General features: G+C 42.9%; 1 protein-coding gene across 2 annotated transcripts in view; it reads left to right on the top strand.

Moving 5' to 3' along the window:
* epha3 (EPH receptor A3) overlaps positions 1-22,856 on the top strand; it is a 224,311-nt gene that overhangs the window by 26,288 nt on the left and 175,167 nt on the right. For both annotated transcript variants that reach the window (XM_033032598.1, XM_033032597.1), the window contains exon 3: positions 20,212-20,875. In XM_033032598.1, the coding sequence (XP_032888489.1) occupies positions 20,212-20,875 (664 nt within the window). The remainder of the gene's footprint in view (positions 1-20,211; positions 20,876-22,856) is intronic.

The raw sequence follows: 22,856 nt of genomic DNA, 5'->3' as shown, positions 1-22,856 counted from the left end.
ACAGAGAGTCAGGCGAGAGGGAAACCGACTCTCAGTCTGAAGAAGGGTCTCGACCCAAAACTTCACCTATTCCTTTTCTCCAAAGATGTTGTCTAACCCGCTGAGTTAATCCAGCATTTTGTGTCCATTTTCCTCTCAATAAACCTGAAGTTCAAGGAGGAACACAAAGTGATGGAGTAACTCAGCGTGTCAGGCAGCATCTCTGTAGAACATGGACTGGTGGCATTTCGGGTTGGGACCGTTCTTCAGACAGGTTACTATTTTTTCAGACTTCATTTCAGGGAGTTATTTAAAACACCGGGTAAGGCATAAAATGAGTAAAACAAAATGAGTGATACAGTGCATTTGACAGCAATTGAAGGAACATCAGAGAGAGAGTATTATAGCCAACTGACTGCTTTAGGACTGTTTTGCAATTTAGATAATAGTCTGAATTACCATCATAGAGCTTACAAATAATAGATAATTTTCTGAATTTTTCTACCTCTTTGGTAGGCCTGTCTGTCTTTCCACTGACTGGTTAGCATGTTACAAAAGCTTTTCACTATACCTCGGTACACGTGACAGTAAACTCAAACGCAAACTGTGTTATCCCAGTTACTGCTCTTGCCCTCCTGTTTCTATCTCTCTTTTACCTGTCTCCAAGATTAGCCTTCTATGCAATGGCAACAATGCTCACCAGCACCAATAAGCCAAGTCAGGTCGAGTTTCTCGTCATATTCACAAGCACAGTGCGGTACAGGTACAAGGAAAATCTTGCTGGCAGCAGCATATAAGGCACATAGACACAAACAACATACAAAATAAAAAATGTACATAGATTACACATAAATTCTGCAATATAATAAAAATGAAAGAAAGTGTGCAAATAACGTCATTTGTGCAAAACAATTTTTGCACTAAGAACAAGTCCATGGTAGTGCAAGAGGTGGTCCATTGTGTTCCATTGTTGAGGTAGAGTTAGGGTTGTGAAGGTTGGTTCAAGAACTTGATAGTTCCAGGAAAAGGGTTGTTCCTGAGCCTGGTGGTGTGGGACTTCAGGCTTCTGTGCCCTCTTCTTGCTGCTGCCATCGGGGCTGTAAGTCTTTGGAGTGTGTGAGGAAACCGGGGAGCGCACAGACAGCACCCGTAGTCAGGATCAAACCCGGGCCTCTGGCACTGTAAGGCAGCAACTCTACCGTTGCACCATCGTGCCGCCCACGGTAAATCTCTTTAAACTTCAATGAAAGGAGAGGGACCCACATGACTTAACCATATAACCATATAACCATATAACAATTACAGCACGGAAACAGGCCATCTCGACCCTTCTAGTCCGTGCCGAACACGTATTCTCCCCTAGTCCCATACACCTGCACTCAGACCATAACCCTCCATTCCTTTCCCGTCCATATAACTATCCAATTTATTTTTAAATGATAAAAACGAACCTGCCTCCACCACCTTCACTGGAAGCTCATTCCACACAGCTACCACTCTCTGAGTAAAGAAGTTCCCCCTCATGTTACCCCTAAACTTCTGTCCCTTAATTCTCAAGTCATGTCCCCTTGTTTGAAACTTCCCTACTCTCAGTGGGAAAAGCTTATCCACGTCAACTCTATCTATCCCTCTCATCATTTTAAAGACCTCTATCAAGTCCCCCCTTAACCTTCTGCGCTCCAAAGAATAAAGCCCTAACTTGTTCAACCTTTCTCTGTAACTTAGTTGCTGAAACCCAGGCAACATTCTAGTAAATCTCCTCTGTACTCTCTCTATTTTGTTGACATCCTTCCTATAATTAGGCAACCAAAATTGTACACCATACTTCTTCTTGATTACATCTGTGTGCAGGTTCTGAGATGTTAAGGCCCAGGAATTTGAAGCTGCTAACTGCACCACTGAGCCACAATGAAAAATGGTGCGTGGTTTCCTAACTTCTCCTTTCTGAAGCTAAGGATTAGTTCCTAGGTTTTGTTGATATTGAATGAGAGGTTGTTTTTGCAGCATCCTTAACCAGGTGTTCTATCTAAAGTGCCATCATTTACAATGTTGACTGTTGGTATGTTTTTTGTGGGAGGTGGGGGGAAGACTGGGGGAAACTTTTTCCAGTTACTTATCTCGACGGAGATGTGATTTTTCTCCGTCTCACATCTCCGTCTTCCCTGCGGCCTAACAACGTGGAGTTGACGTCCTTTCCTGGAGACCGGCCCGGCACTTCAAACCGCGGGCACGGCGCGGACTTTAACATCGGGATCTGCGATCCTTTGCCAAGGATTGTGGAGAGCTCCAACCGCTGGGCCTGTGGACTTTAACACCGTGAAGCCCGCGGTCTCCAGTAAGAAGAGGCCGACTCGGGAGCTCCATGCCACGCAGTGTTCCATTCCATCCCGACGGCGGAGTTTCCATCATTCCGACAAGAGATCTTCGGACATCGGACCGTCGGCAGCGGCAAACTGCGGAGGGTTCAAAAGCCCCAAGCACGGGTGAACAAAGGAAGAAGATGATTGAACTTTATTACCTTCCATCACAGTGAGGAATGTGGATTCCTCTGTGGTGGATGTTTATGTTAAATTTTATTTTATGTGGCTATGTGTCTTGTTGCGTTTTACTTAGTATGGTTGTATGGTAACACGAATTTCACTGTACCTTAATTGGTACATGTGACAATTAAATTGAACCTTGAATCTACTAAGTTTAACCCCGTAACTCATTTTACCTAACCGTTCAGTCAGTTTATTCTGCATTTATTGGTAATCAGTTAATCTGTAGTTCAATTGCAGTAAAATAATGAAATCCTGTTGGTTTTAATCTTTATTATTTTAGTTAGAGTACAGAAAACAGCCTCTTCGGTCCAACGAGCCTGTGCTGACCAGTGATCCCCATACAGTAGCACTATCCTACACACTAGGGATAAGCCAATTAACCTTCAAACCTGTAAGTCTTTGGAGTGCGGGAGGAAACCAGAGCACCAGGGGAAAACCCACGTGGTCACAAAGAGAACATACAAACTCCGTACAGACAGCACCCGTAGTCAGGATGAAATCCAGGAAAGCTGCCCAATTATATTTTCTCTTACAGTGTTTCTTTTCACAATAATTTTACACATTCTTCTGATATCCCGCTATCTTTGAAACCAATTGCATGCAACTTTTTCATGCACACCTTGATTTATCAATAAAGTGACGTTACAGTATTTTAGTAAAGTCTTTTCAAGCCTCACTTAAGATGAACAGCTTTCCAGGAAAATTATTTCCATTTAACAAATAGGGCTGTGGATATGATTTAAGTCTAGCTTTCTTGTGTCTTAGGGAGCATCTTATGGCACTTAAAATATGCTATCATTTACAAAGCAGACTGGTGCTCAGAGAAACCTCCTAATTCATTTTGCTTAACAACTTCGTCAGCTTACTCAGCACCGACTGATGCGCAGTTACTCTGGAGTCCAATAACGGAATGGTGCAGGCGTTAGGGTAGATTTCTAGGATCATTTATGATGCCACTGCTTTCACTTTCAGGCACTTACCTTTCAGTTATGCTTTGAAGAATAATTTAAATCAAACCCTTGATTTGATCGCGCCTCCCAGTGGCGCAGTGGTAGAGTTGCTGCCTTACAGTGCCAGTGACCCGGGTTCGATCCTGACTCCAGGCGCTGTCGGTACGGAGTTTGTACTTTCTCCCCGTGATAGCATGGACTTTTTCTGCATGCTCCAGTTTCTTCCCACACTCCAAAGGCGTGCAGGTTTGTAGGTTAATTCACTTCTGTAAATTGTCCCTAGTGTGTAGGATTGATCTAGTGTACAGTTGATAGCTGATTGGTGTGGACTCGGTGGGCTGAAGGGCATGTTTCCACACCATATCTCTAAAGTAAACTAAACTAAACTAAAGACCATTCTCTCATGATGATGAACCTAGCTTGTGGTGGCACAGCCAGTATTTTCAAGTGCCAAGCACACACTTCCTATTTGGGCTTTTGCAATTCCTGCTGCCAGTTATAGTAGTAACAAATAATATCAATTGTCAAGAAGAATTGCATTATGTTTAAGAACATTGAGCCGTTAAATCAATGGACATGTTTTGGCATAGTAAATAGGTCAATAAGAAAAAACGGAATATATTCAGGGAATTTTACAACTTTAAAACCTTAAGAACAATTGAAATTTAATGAAGAACTAGACTAAGTGGGACCCGGTGGGTCCCAGGTTCACACGGGAGGGCTGGTCCCCCAACGCAATATTCCACCTCTCCACCAATTCCAATATTGGTGGCCAGAGTGTGGGGGGGGGGAGGGGTGGGGGGTTCTGGAGTGCAAGCATGGGCGTTGTGGGATGAGGTCAAGCAAAGCAAAGGCAAAGCAAAAACAAAAGCACAGAGCAGGCGGGCCCAGCCAACAATACAATAAATTTGCTTTCAATTCAAATGAGGTCAAGCAAAGCAAAGGCAAAGTGAAAGCAAAAGCACAGGGCAGGCGGGGTCAGCCAACAATATAGCACTTTTGCTTTCATGTCAGGTGAGGTCAAGCAAAGCAAAGGCATAGCAAAAGCACAGCACAGGCCAAACAACTAATTTCATTTAATTTCCATTTCCATTTCAATTTCAAGCACAGGGCAGGCCAAACAACTCATTTCATTTCATTAAGGGCTAACAAATCATTTATTGCAAGCACATTAAGGGTTAAAAATATGATAATCCATTGCAAGCACATCGCTGGCTAACAAATCATTTATTGCAAGCACATTAAGGGTTAACAAATCATAATTTATTGCAAGTACATTGCTGGCTAACAAATCATTTATTGCAAGCACATTAAGGATTAGCAAATCATCATTAATTGCAAGCACATTGCTGGCTAACAAATCATTTATTGCAAGCACATTAAGGGTTAAGCACATAAAGCACATAACCACATAAAGCACATAATGGGTAGACTCACAGTTTGGTAGACTCACAGTTTGGTAGACTCACAGTTCAGGAGACTCACAGTTCAGGAGACTAACATTTCAGTAGACTCACAGCAGAATCACGATTGTGGCCACTCCCTCACGATCTTTCAGAGTGACTGACTCACGTCCAGGCATCCAGGGATTTTATAGTCCTGCCCCCCCCCCCCCCCCCCCCGAAGGGGTGTTACCTTCATCATGGTGATTGACAGGCAAGAGGACCAGTCAGCTGATCTTAAGATTTTTTAAACTTTCAAAACTTTCTTATTTTTCATTGATCGAAAAAATCCTCGGGGCTGCCTCAGCAGAGGATTGTAAGATGGTCAAAATCTATAGCGATATATGGTGGCATTTTTTTCTAAAATCAATTGAAGACAAGTGGTCAATAGAAGAATAGTGGTCAAGATGAAACTTTTAGTTATATTGATGTGCAAAGTGTAGCAACTGTTCCACATTGGCAAATGAAGCTGAAAATGGGTTCACAAACAGCAATGACATCATGACTGGATGGTTTTGTGTTTACTCTGTTGGTTGAGAAATAAATATTGGCCAGAGCATCTCTACTTTTCTAGACAGTGTTATGAGGCTTTTTTAGATCTTGCTGGGAAGTTATTTCTCTAGAGCGTCAGTTTGAAGGGAGACTTGATAGAGGTAAATATAACAGGCATAGATAGGGTAGGCAATCAGAACCTGTATCCCAGGGTGGAAATGGTGGTTCGGCAGTGGTTAGATTTAGCAGCTTCAAGTTCCTGGCTGTTAAAATCTTGGATGGCCTATCCTGGGCCCAACACATAGATGTATTAAGAAGGTCTGCCAACATAAACTACTTAGAGTTTAAAGAGAATCAACATGTCAACGAATAGGTTAGTTTCGAGATACTGGTCCAACACTAGTTAGGTTAGGCAGCATCTCTGGAGAACATAAATTGGTGTTGTTTCAAGTCAGGTCTCTTCGTGTAGGTCTCCCTGTGACCATGTTGTTTTTTCCTCATGGTGCTCCGGTTTCCTCCCACACTCCAAAGATGTACAGGGTTGTAGGCTAATTGGCTTCAATAACATTGTAAATAGTCCCTAGTTTGTAAGATAGTGTGTAATGTACGGCATTATCGCTGGTCGGCGCGGACTCAGTGGGCCGAAGGGCCTGTTTACACACTGTGCCTCTAAAGTCAAAAATCAGTACAACAGTTGCTGAAGGTGGTTGAAAGGTTAGTCAGATTCACTTAGCACCACATCCCTGTGGCACACCAGCTAGAAACTCAGCAACGTTTATGGATCGTTTTAAACTATTAGTGCAACAATTAAGACAGGCGAGCTAAATGGAGTATCGACTTTATTCAATTTTGTTTCTCTGCTTTCCCTGTGGTGATAATGTGGTGAGCAAATATCTTCAAACTGTGTTCTCTTTATTGTCCCACTTTATTTTACTGCATGCTAAAATACCAGGAGTGCTTATAGGATGTGAAGAGATATCTAAATTGTTTTAGTAATTAAACTGAAAGACTTGGGAGTTTTTAATTAGTAATATCTGGGAGTGAAGATGTTCTATGAATTCTTTATGTTCCTTGTCCTTTTGAATTGCGGAACCAATTCAGCCAATTATGCACTGGATTGTATAATTATTGTGTGGGATAAAGGGCAATGAACATTGGGGTGGGGAGGTGGGATGAGGAGACTGCATTGCCACTTAGTTCACTGTTTCCCATGCATGAGAGCTGTCTACTTCAGTTAAAATGGACTGTGACAGCAGGGGGTGCTGTTATGGGATGTTGACAGCTATTGTCTCCTGGATATTCAGGGTAAATCAAAGGTGATGCTCATCCTATTGACATCTTTAATGAGGAACTTAGTCAGGGTCTGGATCTTGGTCCCTGGGTGTACGCGTATTCAGCTGTATCCTGCATACGGTAACTTGATGACTGAAGTTGATGTGATCTTGGTTCTAGTGCAGAGGCAATGAAACTCGAAGTGTTTCCTGCTTGGCCTGTGAATTAACCTCATCGTAGCGGGAAGCTTGTTGGAGGTGAGGTAAATTACTGTCGTGAGGAAGATTCACCACTCACTTTAGTCAGAGGGTGGTGAATCTGTGGAATTCATTGCCGCAGAGGACTGTGGAGGCCTTCAGTGGGTATTTTTATAAGGTGGAGATTGATATATTCTTGATTGGTATGGGTGTCAGGGGCCATGGTCTTCTTCTACTTGTGTATGGCATGCACAGCCGAAAGTTGTAAGACAACTTGTTTGATCTTGTTTGTGCACGCCAGGTTGATTGCATTCGTCGAAACTCGTCGTAGGGATTAACGGGTCCCTTTCAGAATGGCAGGCAGTGACTAGTGGGGTACCGCAAGGCTCGGTGCAGGGACCGCAGCTATTTACAATATACATCAATGATTTGGATGAAGGGATTCAAAGTAACATCTCAACCCCGTCCGTTAATTGCGCCTTTCCAATGGTTTGCATTGTTTCCAACTTTGCCACTGAAATACCCAAGGTGGGTTAGATGGTTGGGATTTAGGCCTGGGATTGCTCAAAGCCAAACTCAAACTCGTTCTCACCTTGTCCAATGTTTCTAGTGTATACATGTTGACACAAGTGAAGAATGCTGCTTCTTGAGTGAGCTGAAAGGTCATGATACATTAATACATCCAATGGGTCAGGGTGGAAGGGTGGGGCTCTAAACCCCATGAAGATTTTTTTTCTTCCAGTTGCTCTTTTCAGAAGAAAATGCACCCTCGCTGTCCAACGCAGTTTCATCGTTTTCCTTCTAATCTCCAATCTCAAGTTTGTATCTCTCCTCTTTAGTTCTCCCTCTAGATTCTCTGCTAAGCTCTCTCCAATCTCTAGCCACTGGCTACATGTTTTCTCCTGGGATAAGATGTTCCGAACTTCCCTCCTCCCTCCTCCTCAATTGACAAAATTCTTGATGAAAGTCTTATCTGTCTGGATTTAGAGTATTGTGTTCATGTAGAAGATTGAGTTTATTTAGAGAATTTTTCAGTTTTGGTCACCATGTTTTAGGAAAGATGAAAGGGCTCAGATAAGATTTATCATGATGTTGCCAGGACTCGAGGGCCTGACCTGTAGGTGGAGGTTGAGCAGGCTAGGCTTTAATCCTTGGAGTGCAGGAGGATGAGGGGCGATCTTATAGAGGCTTACAAAATCATGCGAAAAACAGATTGGGTAAACAAACAGAATCTTCTGCCCAGAGTAGGGGAATTGAGAACCAGAGGACATAGGTTTAAGGTGAGGGGGGTAACATTTAATGGGAACCTGAGGAGTAACTTTTTCACGCAAAGGGTGGTGGGTGTATGGAACAAGCTGCCAGAAGAGGTAGTTGAGACTATGGCAACATTTACAAAACATTTAGACAGGTACATGGATAGGGTAGGGTTTAGAGGGATGTGGGCCAAAAGCAGGCAGGTGGGACTAGTGTAGATGGGGCATGATGGTTGGCGTGGGAAAGTTGGGCTGAAGGGCCTGTTTCCACGCTGTATGACTCTATGCCCACTGCTAACAGCTGTTGGGCTACAGTCGCATGTGTCGTGCAAGCAGATTAACGGATCCTAGTACACGTTTTGCCTGTTGACGTGGGCACATTCATCCTGCAGAGTGGGAACATCTCACTGAGCCTCTGCCATGTCTGAGCCACACACTCACCAGATTTAACCTCCACGTGCTTTGTAAAGGTGGCGAATCTGTGGAATTCTTTGACACAGAAGGCTGTGGAAGCCACATCAATGGGTATTTTTAAGGCAGAGATAGATAGATTCTTGGTTAATACGAGTGTCAGGGATTATGGGGAGAAGGCAGGAGAATTGGGTTGACAGGGAGAGGTAGATCAGACAATGGCAGAGTAGACTTGATGTACCGAGTGGCCTAATTCTGCTCCTATCATTTATGAGCCAATGAAGTATCACCGACAGCCAGTAATGACACGCTCCACTTCAATTGGGATAAATGTGCTCTGCAATTGCTTAGGAGGCAGTGAGCTCAAAATGAAGGCCAACCTGTCAGAACCAGGCTCTGCCTCGCCAGTATTCTCCTGGGAGCTTGGCAAAGCGCACTTGATGGCAAATGCCTGCTTTTAATTACCTCTTTTTTATGTGTTGCCATTGCCCCACGCCGCACTTGCCCGTAACCGCACATAATGAGACATTGCTGTGTTCTAAACCGCGCTGTTGAGGGCAGACTGTCAAACTGAGCCAGGAGTACACGCTGGGATAAGATGGCAGGTGGCGGCCAACTGGTTTGAGAAACACATGCAGTTTAACTTCGCTCACTGCCTTCCCTGACAAAAGAGGCACATGGTGAACTGGGGCCCATTATCTCAGTGGACAAAGAGGAAGCCCTTTATCACAATAATTACATCTCTTTTGCTCTGTGGTTAACCCTGTCCATTTGTTTAAGATTACCAGTAATTGCAAAGTGACACAGAAGGGTTGATGTGAGCTCTCGAAGGTACTCCCTGGGTGGTTCCTTTCTATGTTCCTGTTCGTCGCCAGGCCTTTACGAAAATGGTTTTGCTATAGCAACCGTTTGCAGAATGCTTGAAATGTTTCTCTATCGGGGGAAGGCGTGTCACAGAGATCAAGAGTTTGACCAACAATATAACATATTCCCTCTTCCTCCCTCCCCCCCCCCACCCCCATATATCCCTCCCACACTTAAAAATGCCCTGCTTAGAAATCTCCTAATTTAATTAAGCAAAAATATCATGAGAGGAATCGATTGGGAAGACGCACAGTCTCTTGCCCAGGTTAGGGAAATCGAGAACCAGAGGACATGGGTTTAAGGCAAGGGGGGAAAGATTTAATAGGAACCTGAGGGGTAACGTTCTCACACAAACGATTGTTGGTGTATGGAACGAGCTACCGGAGGAAGTAGTTGAGGCAGGTACTATCGCAACGTTTAAGAAACATTTAGAAAGGTATGTGAATAGGACAGGCTTAGAGGGATATGGAACAAATATAGGCATTTGGGACTAGTGTAGATGGGACTTGTTGGCCTGTGTGGGAAAGATGGACTGAAGGGCCTGTTTCCATGCTGTAAGATTCTGACTATTTCCCATTCATTAATTTAACTCCAGAATATTGTTACAGTGAGTTTATTCACTGGAGCAGTGGTGGTAAAATTTATGGCAGTGCCTAGACTGTTGGATACTCCTGTCAGTGTCCACTGGGGTATTTGTTCTTATTTTGTATCCAAAATGTAATAAAAATTTACTTGACACCCCAGGGTGGCACGGTGGTGCAACGGTAGAGTTGCTGCCTTACAACGCCGGAGATCCGGGTTCGATCCTATGGGTGCTGTATGGAGTTTGTACGTTCTCCCCGTGAGCTGCTTGGGTTTTCTCTGGGAGCTCTGGTTTCCTCTCACGCTCCAAAGATGTACAGGTTTATAGGATGATTGGCTTTGGTAAAATTATAAATTGTCCATAGTGTGTATAGGATAGTGTTAGTGTGCGGGGATCGCTGGTCGGCGCAGAATCGATGGGATGAAGGGCGTTTTTCCGCACTGTGTCTCTGAATTAAACTAAACTAAATCCCCATATTGGTGTGTGATGTTTTTTTTTGGATCTTTGCAAGCTGCATCTAGCTTTCCTCTATACTCATCCTTGGGATGTGGACTACGCAAGTGGGATTGACATCCCCAAATACCTCTGAAGAAGGGGTCTCGACCCAAAACGTCACCCATTCCTTCTTTCCAGAGATGCTGCCTGTTCCGCTGAGTTACTCCAGCATTTTGTGTTTAAACCTCATGACCTCAGTGCCTTGCTCAAAGCCTGGAGTCAAGTGTGGAGCAGATTGGGTTTGAAGGCTCATTAGCTTTCAGGAAAGGCATTAGTAAAGCAGATGGGGGTTTTTACGACAGTCTGGTAGTTTTGTGATAATCATTACTGATAATAGCTTTTTAATTTAATACTTATTTATTACTTGTATTTAAATCCCTCAGCCACCAAAGCATGATTTGAACTTGTCATGAGATCAATAGTCCAATATAGTCAAGTAATTGAACCACATACTGTCAGGCCCTGGACATGTGACAGTAATGTTTAGGCATAGGTTTAAGTTATTTATTGTCACGTACACCGGGATGCAGTTCAAAGCTTTTGTTTGTGTGCTATCCCATCAACAGAGATAATGCAAAAGCGATAAACGCAAAGTGCAGGAGCAACTCAGTGGGTCAGGCAGCATCTCTGGAGAACAGGGACAGGTGACGTTTCAGGTTAGTCCCCTTCGTCAGACTGATGGTGGTAGGGGGTGGACAAGGCTGGAAAATATATATGGCTTTTTACAGCTTCCTCCTCCCTACGAGAAATCAGACTGATGAAGTTTCCCAATCCGAAATGTGGCCTATCCATGTCCCCTGCAGAATTACTCTGGCACTTTCTGTTTTACTTAAGATTCCAGCATCCACAGTTCCTTTTTAACTGTACATGAATACAATCAAGCCAAACACAAGTGTAACAGATAGAGTGAAGAGAAGAATACCCAAGTGCAAAATATAGTTACTCAGCATTGTAGCAAAACAGTTACCAGAGAAATTGTCCAATGTCCACAATGAGGTTTGAAAAATGGGACTGTATCCTTGACTTTGAGTGGTGTTCTACAACAAGTCTGTATTATGATTTTGTATAATTCTAGCTTAAAACAAGTCAACAGAGGTTGTATTTGCATATTATACAACACAATAATAATAATAATAATAATAATAATAATAATAATAATAATAATAATAATAATAATAATAATAATAATAATAATAATAATAATAATAATAATAATAATTCACTTTATTGTCATTGTAAATATATATAACGAAATTTCAGACGCACTGCTTGACCGGAGCTCCAACGTATCAGATAAATAATAACGACAAATGTGCAATATGTTCAATATTGCACAGTAAAGTGCTATAGCAGTACAAAATATTGGCTAAGGGGGGTGTGTATTCAGTTCGGAGTGGTGATGGCCTTGGGGTAGAAACTGTTTGTTAATCTTGTGGTGTGTGATTTGATGGACCTGCAACACTTTCCTGAGGGCAGAAGGGCAAACAAGTGATGTCACAGAAACACAGTGGGGGCCTCCTTTAATGGGCTCTGCTCTGGTGCCTACCTTCACCCCACATACACACCTGTTTGACATGAACACTGAGGGTCTACGCTGCTGAATCAAAGGGGCAACACTGCAGCGAAGGCAATGACAAGGGTTGGGTTGCAGCAGGGCTTCCAACACCATGCTGAAGAAGCTTTAGTCTGAAATGGCCACGGCAGCTTTGACAACCAGCAAAGACCCACCTGCAGTGCTACAGGCTGTCAAAACTATCTGGAGATTAAATATCTCTGGATGTATCTGACATTTAATGTCCTGGGATGACTTTGACAGCTGGCAAAGCTAGGGATTGAAAGCTCTGCCAGCTTTCAAAGCTCTCAGGGTCCACAAACCAATTCTCGGTAAATGGATTGGAGTTTGAGTCTCACTTATGCAGTCAATGTGATACGACACTCCTGTGGGGTTTTGAACGGCCAGCTGAAGTATATTTGGAGCTAATAATTTTCAAAAATGGAATCAAAAGCTCCAAATAAATCTCTTCAAAAATAAGCTGTGTGGTGAAACTTTCACAGTGAGAACTCATCTTGGAAATTTGCTTTAACTTCAAGTAACCCTTTCTTTCACTCTCTCTCTCCATCGCTCCCCCTTTCTAGTTCCCCGACCAGTCTGACTTCCCTGATTACATTTTATCTTTGTATGCATCATTGTCCTCCGATTTTCTACATTTTCCTTGACCCTCAACCCCTTTGATGTCCTATTTTCTCACCCTGCACTTCCTTGTCTCTGTGAAACATCACCCAATCCTTCTATCCAGATGTGCGGCCTGCTCTGTTGAGTTACTCCAGCATTTTGTGCCTATCTTCATTGTAAACCAGCACCTGCAGTTCCTTTCTACAACCTTTGTCCACAGGACAGGTTACTTCTTCAAAACAGCTTGTAACATTTTCCCTCTGACAAATGGTTAACTAACTGGCCTGTGTCACTACTGTCAGTTTCCAACCGCACTTGAAGAAAGAAGTTATCTTTGCTATTATCCACTTTAATGGAAACTTCCCTTCGTTCTCAGAGATGCGGCTTTCACAAACTGAACAGCAAATCAAAAAAGGCAAATAAAATGTCATCGCTTCTCCTGCTTTCTTTGCTTGTTTTTCAAGCTCACAGCAGAATGGGAAAGTACAAAGTCCCTCGGCTTGATGCTTGAAAACAATGCTTGAGAAGAAAGAAAATGTGAGGAGAGGTGATGACGCTGGAGATTAACCAGTAGTGGCTTCTTATTCAATTCCAGCTGCAAAATAACTTGAAGTGATTTCCTATATTTACAGCACTTTGAGGTTGTCCATGCTTAGAAAATCTATCAAAAGCAAAACCTTCCAAATAATTGATTTTATTTATCTTTGACATATTTACTGTTATCTTGACATGGAGGGAGGAGCCTAATGGGTTTCAGATCCCCTGGTTAATTGATCCATTTTACATTTCCTGATCCATTTTTTCCCGTGATATTCTGTGAGTTTCGTCAAATCCTGTTGCTTCCACATTCAGAAGGTCCAGCATGTTGTAAGGCTCCACCTGAAACTGTGGAGGCCAAGTCAATGGATATTTTTAAGGCGGAGATTGACAGATTCTTGATTACTATGGGATATGGGGAGAAGGCAGGAGAATGGGGTTGAGAGGGAAAGGTAGATCAACCATTATTGATGGCGGAGTAGACTTGATGGGCTGAGTGGCCTCATCCTGCTTCTATAACTTATGAACTTGTGAAACATCACCTAATCCTTTTTTCCAGGGATGCCATCTGGCATGCTGATTTACTCCAGCATTTTGTATCTATGGTACAAATCAGCATCCGCTGTTCCTTCCTACGCAGTGAGATTAGTGTGGGGAATAGCAAAATGCTAGGGCAGTTTGAGACCATGAAGGAGCTACTGGGACGCTTAAGGAGCATTAGGGTGGATGAATCCCCAGGGCCTGAGAGGATCTCTCGAGAGCGAGCAAGGAGATGAGGTTGCAGGGGCATTGACATAGAGCTTTGTATCTTTTCTAGCCAGAGGCAAGTCCCAGTGAATTGGTGAGTAGCCAATGTCGTTCCTTTATTTAAGAAGAGAAGTAGAGATAATCCAGAAAATTATAGGCCAGTGAGTCTCACATCCGTGGTTGGGAAGCTGTTGGAGAAGATTCTTTGGGAAAGGGCTTACTCTCATTTGGAAGAAAATGGGCTAAATATGAACAGTCAGCATGGCTTCGTCCGCAGTAGCTCGTGTTACAAACTTGGTTGAGTTTATTCTGGAGTCGATGGAAGGTAGAGAGGATTGATGGAGGACAGTGGATGTTGTCAACATAGATTTTAGTAAGGCATTTGAAAAAGTCCATCATGGTAGACTAATCCAGAGGATTATGGTGCATGGCATCCATTGTGACGTTTGATTCAGAACCGGCTTACTTATGGACGATAGAGGGTTGTGATGGAAGGATGTTATTCTGTCTGGAGGTCTGTGACCAGTGGAGTTCCACAGGGAACCATGATAGGACCTTCGTTGTTTGTGATATACATACGTTGATCATTCTTTTTTATTTTGGATTTAAAATCATGTATTGTGTTTTTTTTAACATATAAATTATGATGCTTTTATAAGTGATATACTAAAATTATATATATGTGTGTGTGTGTAAATGTATGAAGGAAGCCTTCAAGTTCAGACTGGCAATTGCACAGCAGGATCGCACAAGTGCTTCTATTTCCTGACCACCGGATTCAGGCGTTTCGAGACTCACTGGGCGATAATGGTTTGAGTATGCCACCCCATTCCAATAACCCTAGGGGGTGGCATGGTGGCGCAGCGGTAGAGTTGCTGCCTTACAGCGCTTACAGGGCGGAGATGTGGGCTCGATCCTGAGTACGGGTGCTGTCTGTACAGAGTTTGTACATTCTCCCAGTGACCGCATGGGTTTTTTTTCGACATCTTCGGTTTCCTCCCACACTCCAAGAGGTACAGGTATGTAGGTAAATTGGCTTGGTAAATGTAAAAATTGTCCCTAGTTTGTGTCGAATAGTGGTAATATGCGGGGATTGCAGGTCGGCGTGGACCCGGTGGGCCGAAGGGCCTGTTTCCACGTTGTATCTCCAAACTAAACTAATTTAAATTAACAGCTGGGTATAATGAGACAGAATTTTGGATATAGTTTTCAGTGACCACAATAAATGTGATAAATCGAAGATATGAAATAAAATAAGGATAAAAATGATGTTAGCTGACTCACTGAAATAAAAAAATGGGAATTTGCTGTGTGAAGATGTCAGAAATATAATCAAGGGCTAACTGGACTTGATCCTTTTGGTTTATATGACAATCTGGTGGGGGGGGGGGTACACTCGGCCATAGAATACCGCCAGGATCTTATTAAGGATTTTTTCCTTCCAGTGCTATTTTTGAAGATTGTCAGAGAGTTTTGGAGACTGTTTTATTATTTCTGACCTAGTAAAGCTTATGAGATTACCTCCCAGGGTTTTCTGATACAAAGATGGGAGAAAGCTGTGTGGCCTGGTGCCTTCCTCTCCTGGAGTTAACCGTGGGAAACAACTTATGTCAATACAAGAATTCTCATAATAGTGAGAATACTTGGAAGACTCCCAGATGAGTCAATTTACTAATCAAGTTCTTCTTGTAAACTGGTTGAGTTATGTGAAGTACTGATGAATTGTATTTACAGTTAGTGTGGCATGATGGCGCAGTGGTAGAGTCTTCTTCTTCTTATCGAGTCCACACACAAGATTAGAAGTTGTTCAGCCAGAGCTGAACACACTTCTCGGCATCTGCACAATGGTGTCTGTCTTGCGCTTCTTGTGCTTCTTGTGCGTGGTGGTGGAAAGATTGGTTGAAACAGGGCCGCGACGTGAACGCTCTTTCCTTGGCCCCAGTGGTAGAGTTGCTGCCTTACAGTGCCAAAGACCCGGGTCTGATCCTGACTATGGGTGCTGTCTTAACGGAGTTTGTACGCTGTCTCCATGGCCACATGGGTATTCTCTGGGATCTCCGGTTTCCTCTCACACTCTGAAGCCGTACAGGTTTGTAGGTTAATTGACTTGGTATACCTGAAAATTGTCCTTAGTGTGCGTCGGATAGTGTTAGTGTTTGGGGATCGCTGGTCTGCAAGGACTCGGCGGGCTGAACGGCCTGCTTCCGCGTTGCTTGGGTTTTGTCTGGGTGTTCCGGTTTCCTCCAACATTCCAAAGACGTACGGGTTTGTAAATTAATTGGCTTTGGTAAAATAATTGTAAAATGTCCCTAGCGTGTAGGACAGTGTTAGTGTATGGGGATTGTTGGTCAGCACACTCAGTGGGCTGAAGGTCCTCTTTTCTTGCTGTATCTCCAAATGAAACTAAACTTGTATGAAAAAAGAGCTTGTATATTTGTAGTTTGAATGATGTAGGTACACACAACCAAATCAAAACCCAGAGCTGAGAAACCAAGAACATTTTTGTGTGTAGGTGACTGAGTGAGGTGGAAATTGTCTCGCTGTGCTCCATTCAATGCAGTATTTTTAGCATTAGTAGCTAGCATCATTCCTTGAAGCCTGAGATTAAGTTATCATTGTCAGCAACTGCGAAGGTTCCTCCCCTCAAGCTAATTGGGCCTGAATCTGTTGCAGGTGGGATGGAGGGAGGCAATGTTAGCCAACAATAGCGTTTAAGATTTTGTTTCAATTATTTATGAAATCCCTTTACATTTCTATGAATGCCCCTCTTGGAAGGGTAAGGTTTGTGAAGGGAACTGGGATCTGGGAGCTGAGGGATAGGTTGCTCTGGCCGATCTCATTAAAAATGTCACTGTGCATCTTGTACAAGAAGGTTACATTCTTGGATCATGTTCAAAAGGAACACAGAATCATTATACCCGCTTATTTAAACCCCACCTATAACTGCTGACACCTGGAAGACCCTTTATTGAGCATTACTTTCAAATGCAACACAGGCTAAAATTTTTATTACCAGAAGATGAAAGTCAAGCTTGCTAAGTGATCCCCAGCTGAGGAAAATGCTCAAAGGACACCAGATAGGATGATGCAGAAAGTGATTACAACCACGATACTGCTGCAAACAGATTGTTTCTTTATTGATGCTTTAAATACTTTATTTCAATCAGACATCTTTTTCATGTTGATCTTGCTGAATACAGAATATATAATTTGTACGTAGTATACTCGCCTTGGTTGTTTGAGACTCCTGAGACAGTAGTAATTCAGATTTATTGATGGTATGTAACGTGACCTGAACAGCCATTATTTTGAAAATTGATATAACAGTAGGAAAATTGAAATGCTTACATGATAGAAAGATCCAAGAAGTATCTAAGGCTAGGAATTTGCCTCTTCTGCCTAACTCTTTAGGTCAACTTACAGCGATACAGGAATTAAGGTGGCTCAGTGGCGCAGCTGGCAGCTGCCAGAGACCCAGGTTCGATCCTGAGCGTGGGTGCGGTCTGTGTGTAGTTTTCACATTCTCCCTGTGACTGCGTGGGTTTCCTTCGGGTACTGCTGTTTCCTCCCACATACCTGAGACGTGCGGGCTTGCAGGTTAATTGGCCTCTGTAAATTGACCTCAGTGTGTGGGGAGTGGATGAGAAAGTAGGGTAACATTGAACTAGTATCAACGGGTGATCAATGATTGGCATGCACTCGATGGGCCGAAGGGCCAGTTTCTGTGCTGTGCCCCTAAACTATATATTTAAATTAAACAATCATAGTTTCACAGTAGACCAGGAACAAGTCCATTCTATGGATGCAAGCCTTCCTAAACTCATGACCATGGGAAAGAAAGAGTTCAGAGAAACTAATCAACATCCCTGCCTTGTTTGTAGGAATAGTGCTAGTGTACGGGGGTGATTGCCGGTTGGTGTGGACTTTCTACACTGGATCTCTAAAGCCTGACGTGTAAAGATCTGTTTGAGTTTTTTCAGTGCAGTTGCCAGTTTAGCCAGCTTAGACAGCAGATTTCCACTGGCTGACAGAATAAAATGAATCTAAGGAAAGGAAATATTCACACCACAAACATCATTAGATATGTGAGCAGTTATCGCTGAGAGGCTGACATTTTGCTGCTGCATGCAAAATCTAACCCATTGAGCAAAGTACTGCAGGTTATACATAGACTAAATATTTGTGGTTACAGGCAGGCAGAGGGCAGTGAAGTGATATTCCACGATCGTGAAGAAAGTGAGGGTGCTCTCTGTCAGTGAGGGAAATGACGTGTAATCTCTGTCAGTGAGCGGCGTGAAGGTGAATTCCCTTTCAAAAGGAGTGTGATGGTGCGGTATCTTTCAGTGATCAGTGGACGCAGCCCAGACCATCATACTAACCAACCTCCCATCCATTGACTTCATCTACACTTCACGTTGCCTCGGCAAGGCCACCAGCATAATCAAGGATGAGTCTCACTCCGGTCACCCCTTCTTCTCCCCTCTCCCATCAGGCAAGAGGTACAGAAGTGTGAAAATGCATAACTCCAGATTCAGGGATAGTTTCATCCCAGTTGTTATCAGACAACTAAACCATCCTACCAACAACTAGAGAGCAGTCCTGGCATACCATGTGCCTCACTGAAGACCCTCAGACTATCTTTAATCAGAATTTACTGGACTTTACCTTGCACTAAACGTTCTTTCCTTGATTATGTATCTGTACACTGTGGACGGCTCGATTGTAATAATGTATAGTCTTTCTGCTGACTGGTTAGCACACAACAAAACCTTTTCACTGTACCTCGGTACACGTGACAATCTTCTTCTTCTTGCGTATGGCGTGCACAGCCTAAAGTTGTAGGACAACTTGTTCTATTTGATCTTACTTGATTTTGCACGCCAGGTTGATTGCATTTGGCGAAACAGGGCGGAAGGTTGCAATCTTCCACCCCACGTGACAATAAACTAAACTAAACCTAACTAAAAGGAATGAAGGCGTGCTCTTTGTAGTCGAGGCGACAAATGGTGTGCTCTATGTTGACAATGCTTTCTTGGTTATAGAAGGGAACTAAAATGCTGCTTGTAGATTCAAAGGAAAGGGCTGTGAATATCACACTCAAACTGATATTGCTATGTCAGGGTTATGTGGAGCTGGGCTGTTACCACTGCAGGGGCTAAATCTGTTTGATTTATCCAATTTAACTCCAAAATCAGAAGCTTGCTTATTGTCATAGGCAAAATGATAAATGCAAATTTATACTGCAGTGGAGAAGCACCTGCTGCAATAGGATCCATTTGCCCATCATTTTATATCAAACAAAGTCAACATAAGGGAGTTATTTCATGAATGAATCTAAAGCATACAATCAGTGACACAATATTATCACTGCACACATTGTGAGACTTTCTTCCAGATGACACAGCCACTCATGGTATAGAGCTCATTGCGTTATTAAATGGTTTGGAAACTTCTATTGATTTCTACTTGGTAGTGACATTCCTGAACAGTTTTTATTACCAGGAGGATTCTGAAAATGAGATTCTTGTGATTGCATTCTCTTGGTGTTCCAATAGTTTAGTTTAGTTTAGTTTAGAGATACAGCACGGAAACAGGCCCTTCGGCCTACTGAGGCCGCACGTCCCAGCGACCCCCATACACCAGCACTATCCTACACACTAGAAACGTAGAAACATATAAAATAGGTGCAGGAACACTGCCATTCATTGTGATCATGGTCGGCCCCAATCAATAACCCGTGCCTGCCTTCTCCCCATATCCCTTGATTCCAGCAGCCCCTAGAGCTCTATCTAACTCTCTCTTAAGTCCATCCAGTGATTTGGCCTCCACTGCCCTCTGTGTCAGGGAATTCCACAAATTCACAACTCTCTGGGTGAAAAAGATTTTTTTCACCTCAGTCCTAAATAGCCTCCCCTTTATTCTAAGACTGTGGACCCTGGTTCTGGACTCGCCCAACATTGGGAAAATATTTCCTGCATCTAGCCTGTCCAGTCCTTTTATAATTTTATATGTTTCTATAAGATCCAATTACTACGGACAATTTACAAATTTTACCAAAGCCAATAAACCTACAAGCCTGTATGTCGTTGGAGTGTGGGAGGAAACCAGGGCACCCGGGGAAACCCCACGCGGTCACGGGTTTAACGTACAAACTTCATGCAGTCAGCACCTGTCGGTGTTGTTGTTGGACTGCAGGGCCTGTTTCCCCGCTCTATAACTCTATGACTTTATGACTCTAATTATTATTTTACCACTGTTTTCCTTTCCTTTCAGTGGGAGGAGATCAGCGGAGTGGATGAACACTACATACCAATTCGTACCTACCAGGTGTGCAATGTGATGGAAGCAACCCAGAACAATTGGCTGCGGACAAATTGGATTCCACGCAACTCTGCCCAGAAGGTCCACGTGGAACTTAAGTTCACTTTGAGAGACTGTAACAGCATCCCATTGGTGCTGGGATCCTGTAAGGAAACGTTCAATCTCTACTACATGGAGTCGGACGAAGATCATATTGTCAAGTTCAGAGAGAGCCAGTTTGTAAAGATTGACACAATTGCCGCAGACGAGAGTTTCACTCAGATGGACCTGGGAGACCGAATCCTCAAACTGAACACGGAGGTCCGTGAGATCGGGCCTATATACAAGAAGGGATTTTACTTGGCCTTCCAAGATGTCGGTGCCTGCGTCGCTTTAGTGTCAGTTCGAGTCTTCTTCAAGAAGTGTCCTTTCATTTCTAGGAACTTGGCTATGTTCCCAGACACAGTGCCTGGGGTAGACTCTTTGTCTCTTGTGGAGGTGCGTGGTTCCTGCGTTAATCACTCCAAGGAAGAGGACCCACCCAGGATGTATTGCAGCACTGACGGAGAGTGGCTGGTGCCAATAGGGAAGTGCCTGTGCAGCGCTGGATATGAAGAAAGAGGAAGTACATGCCAAGGTAATAATTAGTTGGGTTATAATATTAAGGGGGAAAAAAACTCCCCCGTCAGCAAATTGAAACGTTTTTGACCAGCTGTGTTATCAGTTTCAACACGTTTGTAGAATCCCTTTTGTTTTCAAAGCAGATTTAATGCACAGAAGCATTGGAGTCGTGGAGTATTCTGCTTCACCTTTCCTGTTTTGTAAAAGCCCTCTTTGCTTTAGTGCCTCCAGCTACAATTTAGGTTGCATTTTTAAATCAGTTGTATGATTCCAGGAGTGGTGAGAGGAAACCAAAAATGAATTTTACAAAAACATTATGGAGGTAGTTCCAGGTCACATCTGGCATTCTCAGAAAATTCCCATTATTCATGAATGGGCTTTGTGAGGTCCAAGATCCAGGAAGTCACAAATGCACTGGGTAGGAATGATAGGAGTGCTACTGACACTTGAGAATTGTATGAGTTGAGTCCTCAGAGTTTTAGTTTAGTTTAGAGATACGGCGCGGAAATGGGCCCTTCGGCTCACCGAGTCTGCACCAACCTGCGATCCCCGCACATTAACGCTATCCGACACACACTAAGAACATGCTTACATTTACACCAAGCCAATTAACCTACAAACCTGTGCATCTTTGGAGTATGGGAGGAAACAAAAGATCTCGGAGAAAACCCTCGCTGGTCATGGGGAGAACGTACAAACTCCGTACAGACAGCACTCATAGTCAGGATCTAACCGAGGTCTCTGCCCTGTAAGGCAGCAACTCTACCCATGGGACCTACAATGCTGCTTACCATTATATCCATATTAATCACCTCATATTACGTTATATTTTGACCTGGTTACAAGTTGGCTTCCATTATCCTGAGGTAATCTTTCTTAAAACATTTATGTAGCAACTTCTGAGATGATTTGTCTTTGATGTTTTATTATTTTTACCAATATCACATAATCATCAATTACGTTTAAAGCAACTTATTGGGGTAAAACTTCACATCTATGGAGTGTGAAGTTTGATACATCACAGATCATGTCTGTCTGTGATGTATCAATCTACTGCACATGGTTAAGGTCTGTTTCAGTGGCTGAATTTTAGGAACAAAATTCAATACAGAACCATTATTATGCACATACGCCAGAGGATAAATGTCTACTCTGAATCCCAGGTAAAATAACTAGCTCATTACCTATCCAAAGGGGAGAATAAAATAGGTTAGGATAGGATTATTGCAACAATGGGTGCTTGAAGGTCAATATGGACTTGGGGGCTGTTGGGTCTGTTTCCATGGCTGTGCCTCTCTATGACTGTGACAATGTATTGATACAATAATGTTGGAAAGGTATTTCAGCTAACAACCCACATATGGACCAGATTAACTCAAAGTGAGGCAAAGAATAACCATTTTGACACCCGGTCAATTTTACACGTGTTCCCATTCCTGATGAAATAGGTGTCACTTATTATAAATGTCCTTGGACAGATTTTTTGGAGAATTACACTGAAGAGTTACACTAAGGTCAATTTTATAATTATGTTTGAAAGTGGAGGCAGCAAATCACACAACTACTGTGCTGGGTAATTATGCATTTTGCCACTCTCATCATTTTTGTTATTTACGACAGTGGCTTTGTCAGAATATTTTAACCGTGTCTCATTTCTTCAGTTAGTTGAGGGAATCTGTATAAGTGATGTAGGAAGATTAATTGAGGCTGTTTACTCTATCCTTGTTAGCACGCTCATTGGAGTCCCTGTTGACTGGTTAATTTTGAAAACTCTATCTCGCAGTCTGTTCCAGACCAATTGTTACCATTGACACAGTTGCTGAAAATCTGACGCACTCAGGAATTTTTTGTTGGATTATTCCTGTCCAGTATAAGTTCAACAAAAAAAACTGAATGAAAAAGATAGTTTCAACAACTCCAGCAATATATTTATAGCTATTGCAATTCCTTTGACAAAGTCATTGTATCTTTGCTAAGCCTGCCATGTGCCTGATGCA

The sequence above is a fragment of the Amblyraja radiata genome, chromosome 14 (genome assembly GCF_010909765.2).
Source record: "Amblyraja radiata isolate CabotCenter1 chromosome 14, sAmbRad1.1.pri, whole genome shotgun sequence".
Taxonomy (NCBI): Eukaryota; Metazoa; Chordata; class Chondrichthyes; order Rajiformes; family Rajidae; genus Amblyraja; species Amblyraja radiata.
Note: the sequence above shows the minus strand (reverse complement) of the source record. Positions and strands in the feature narration are given on the sequence as shown.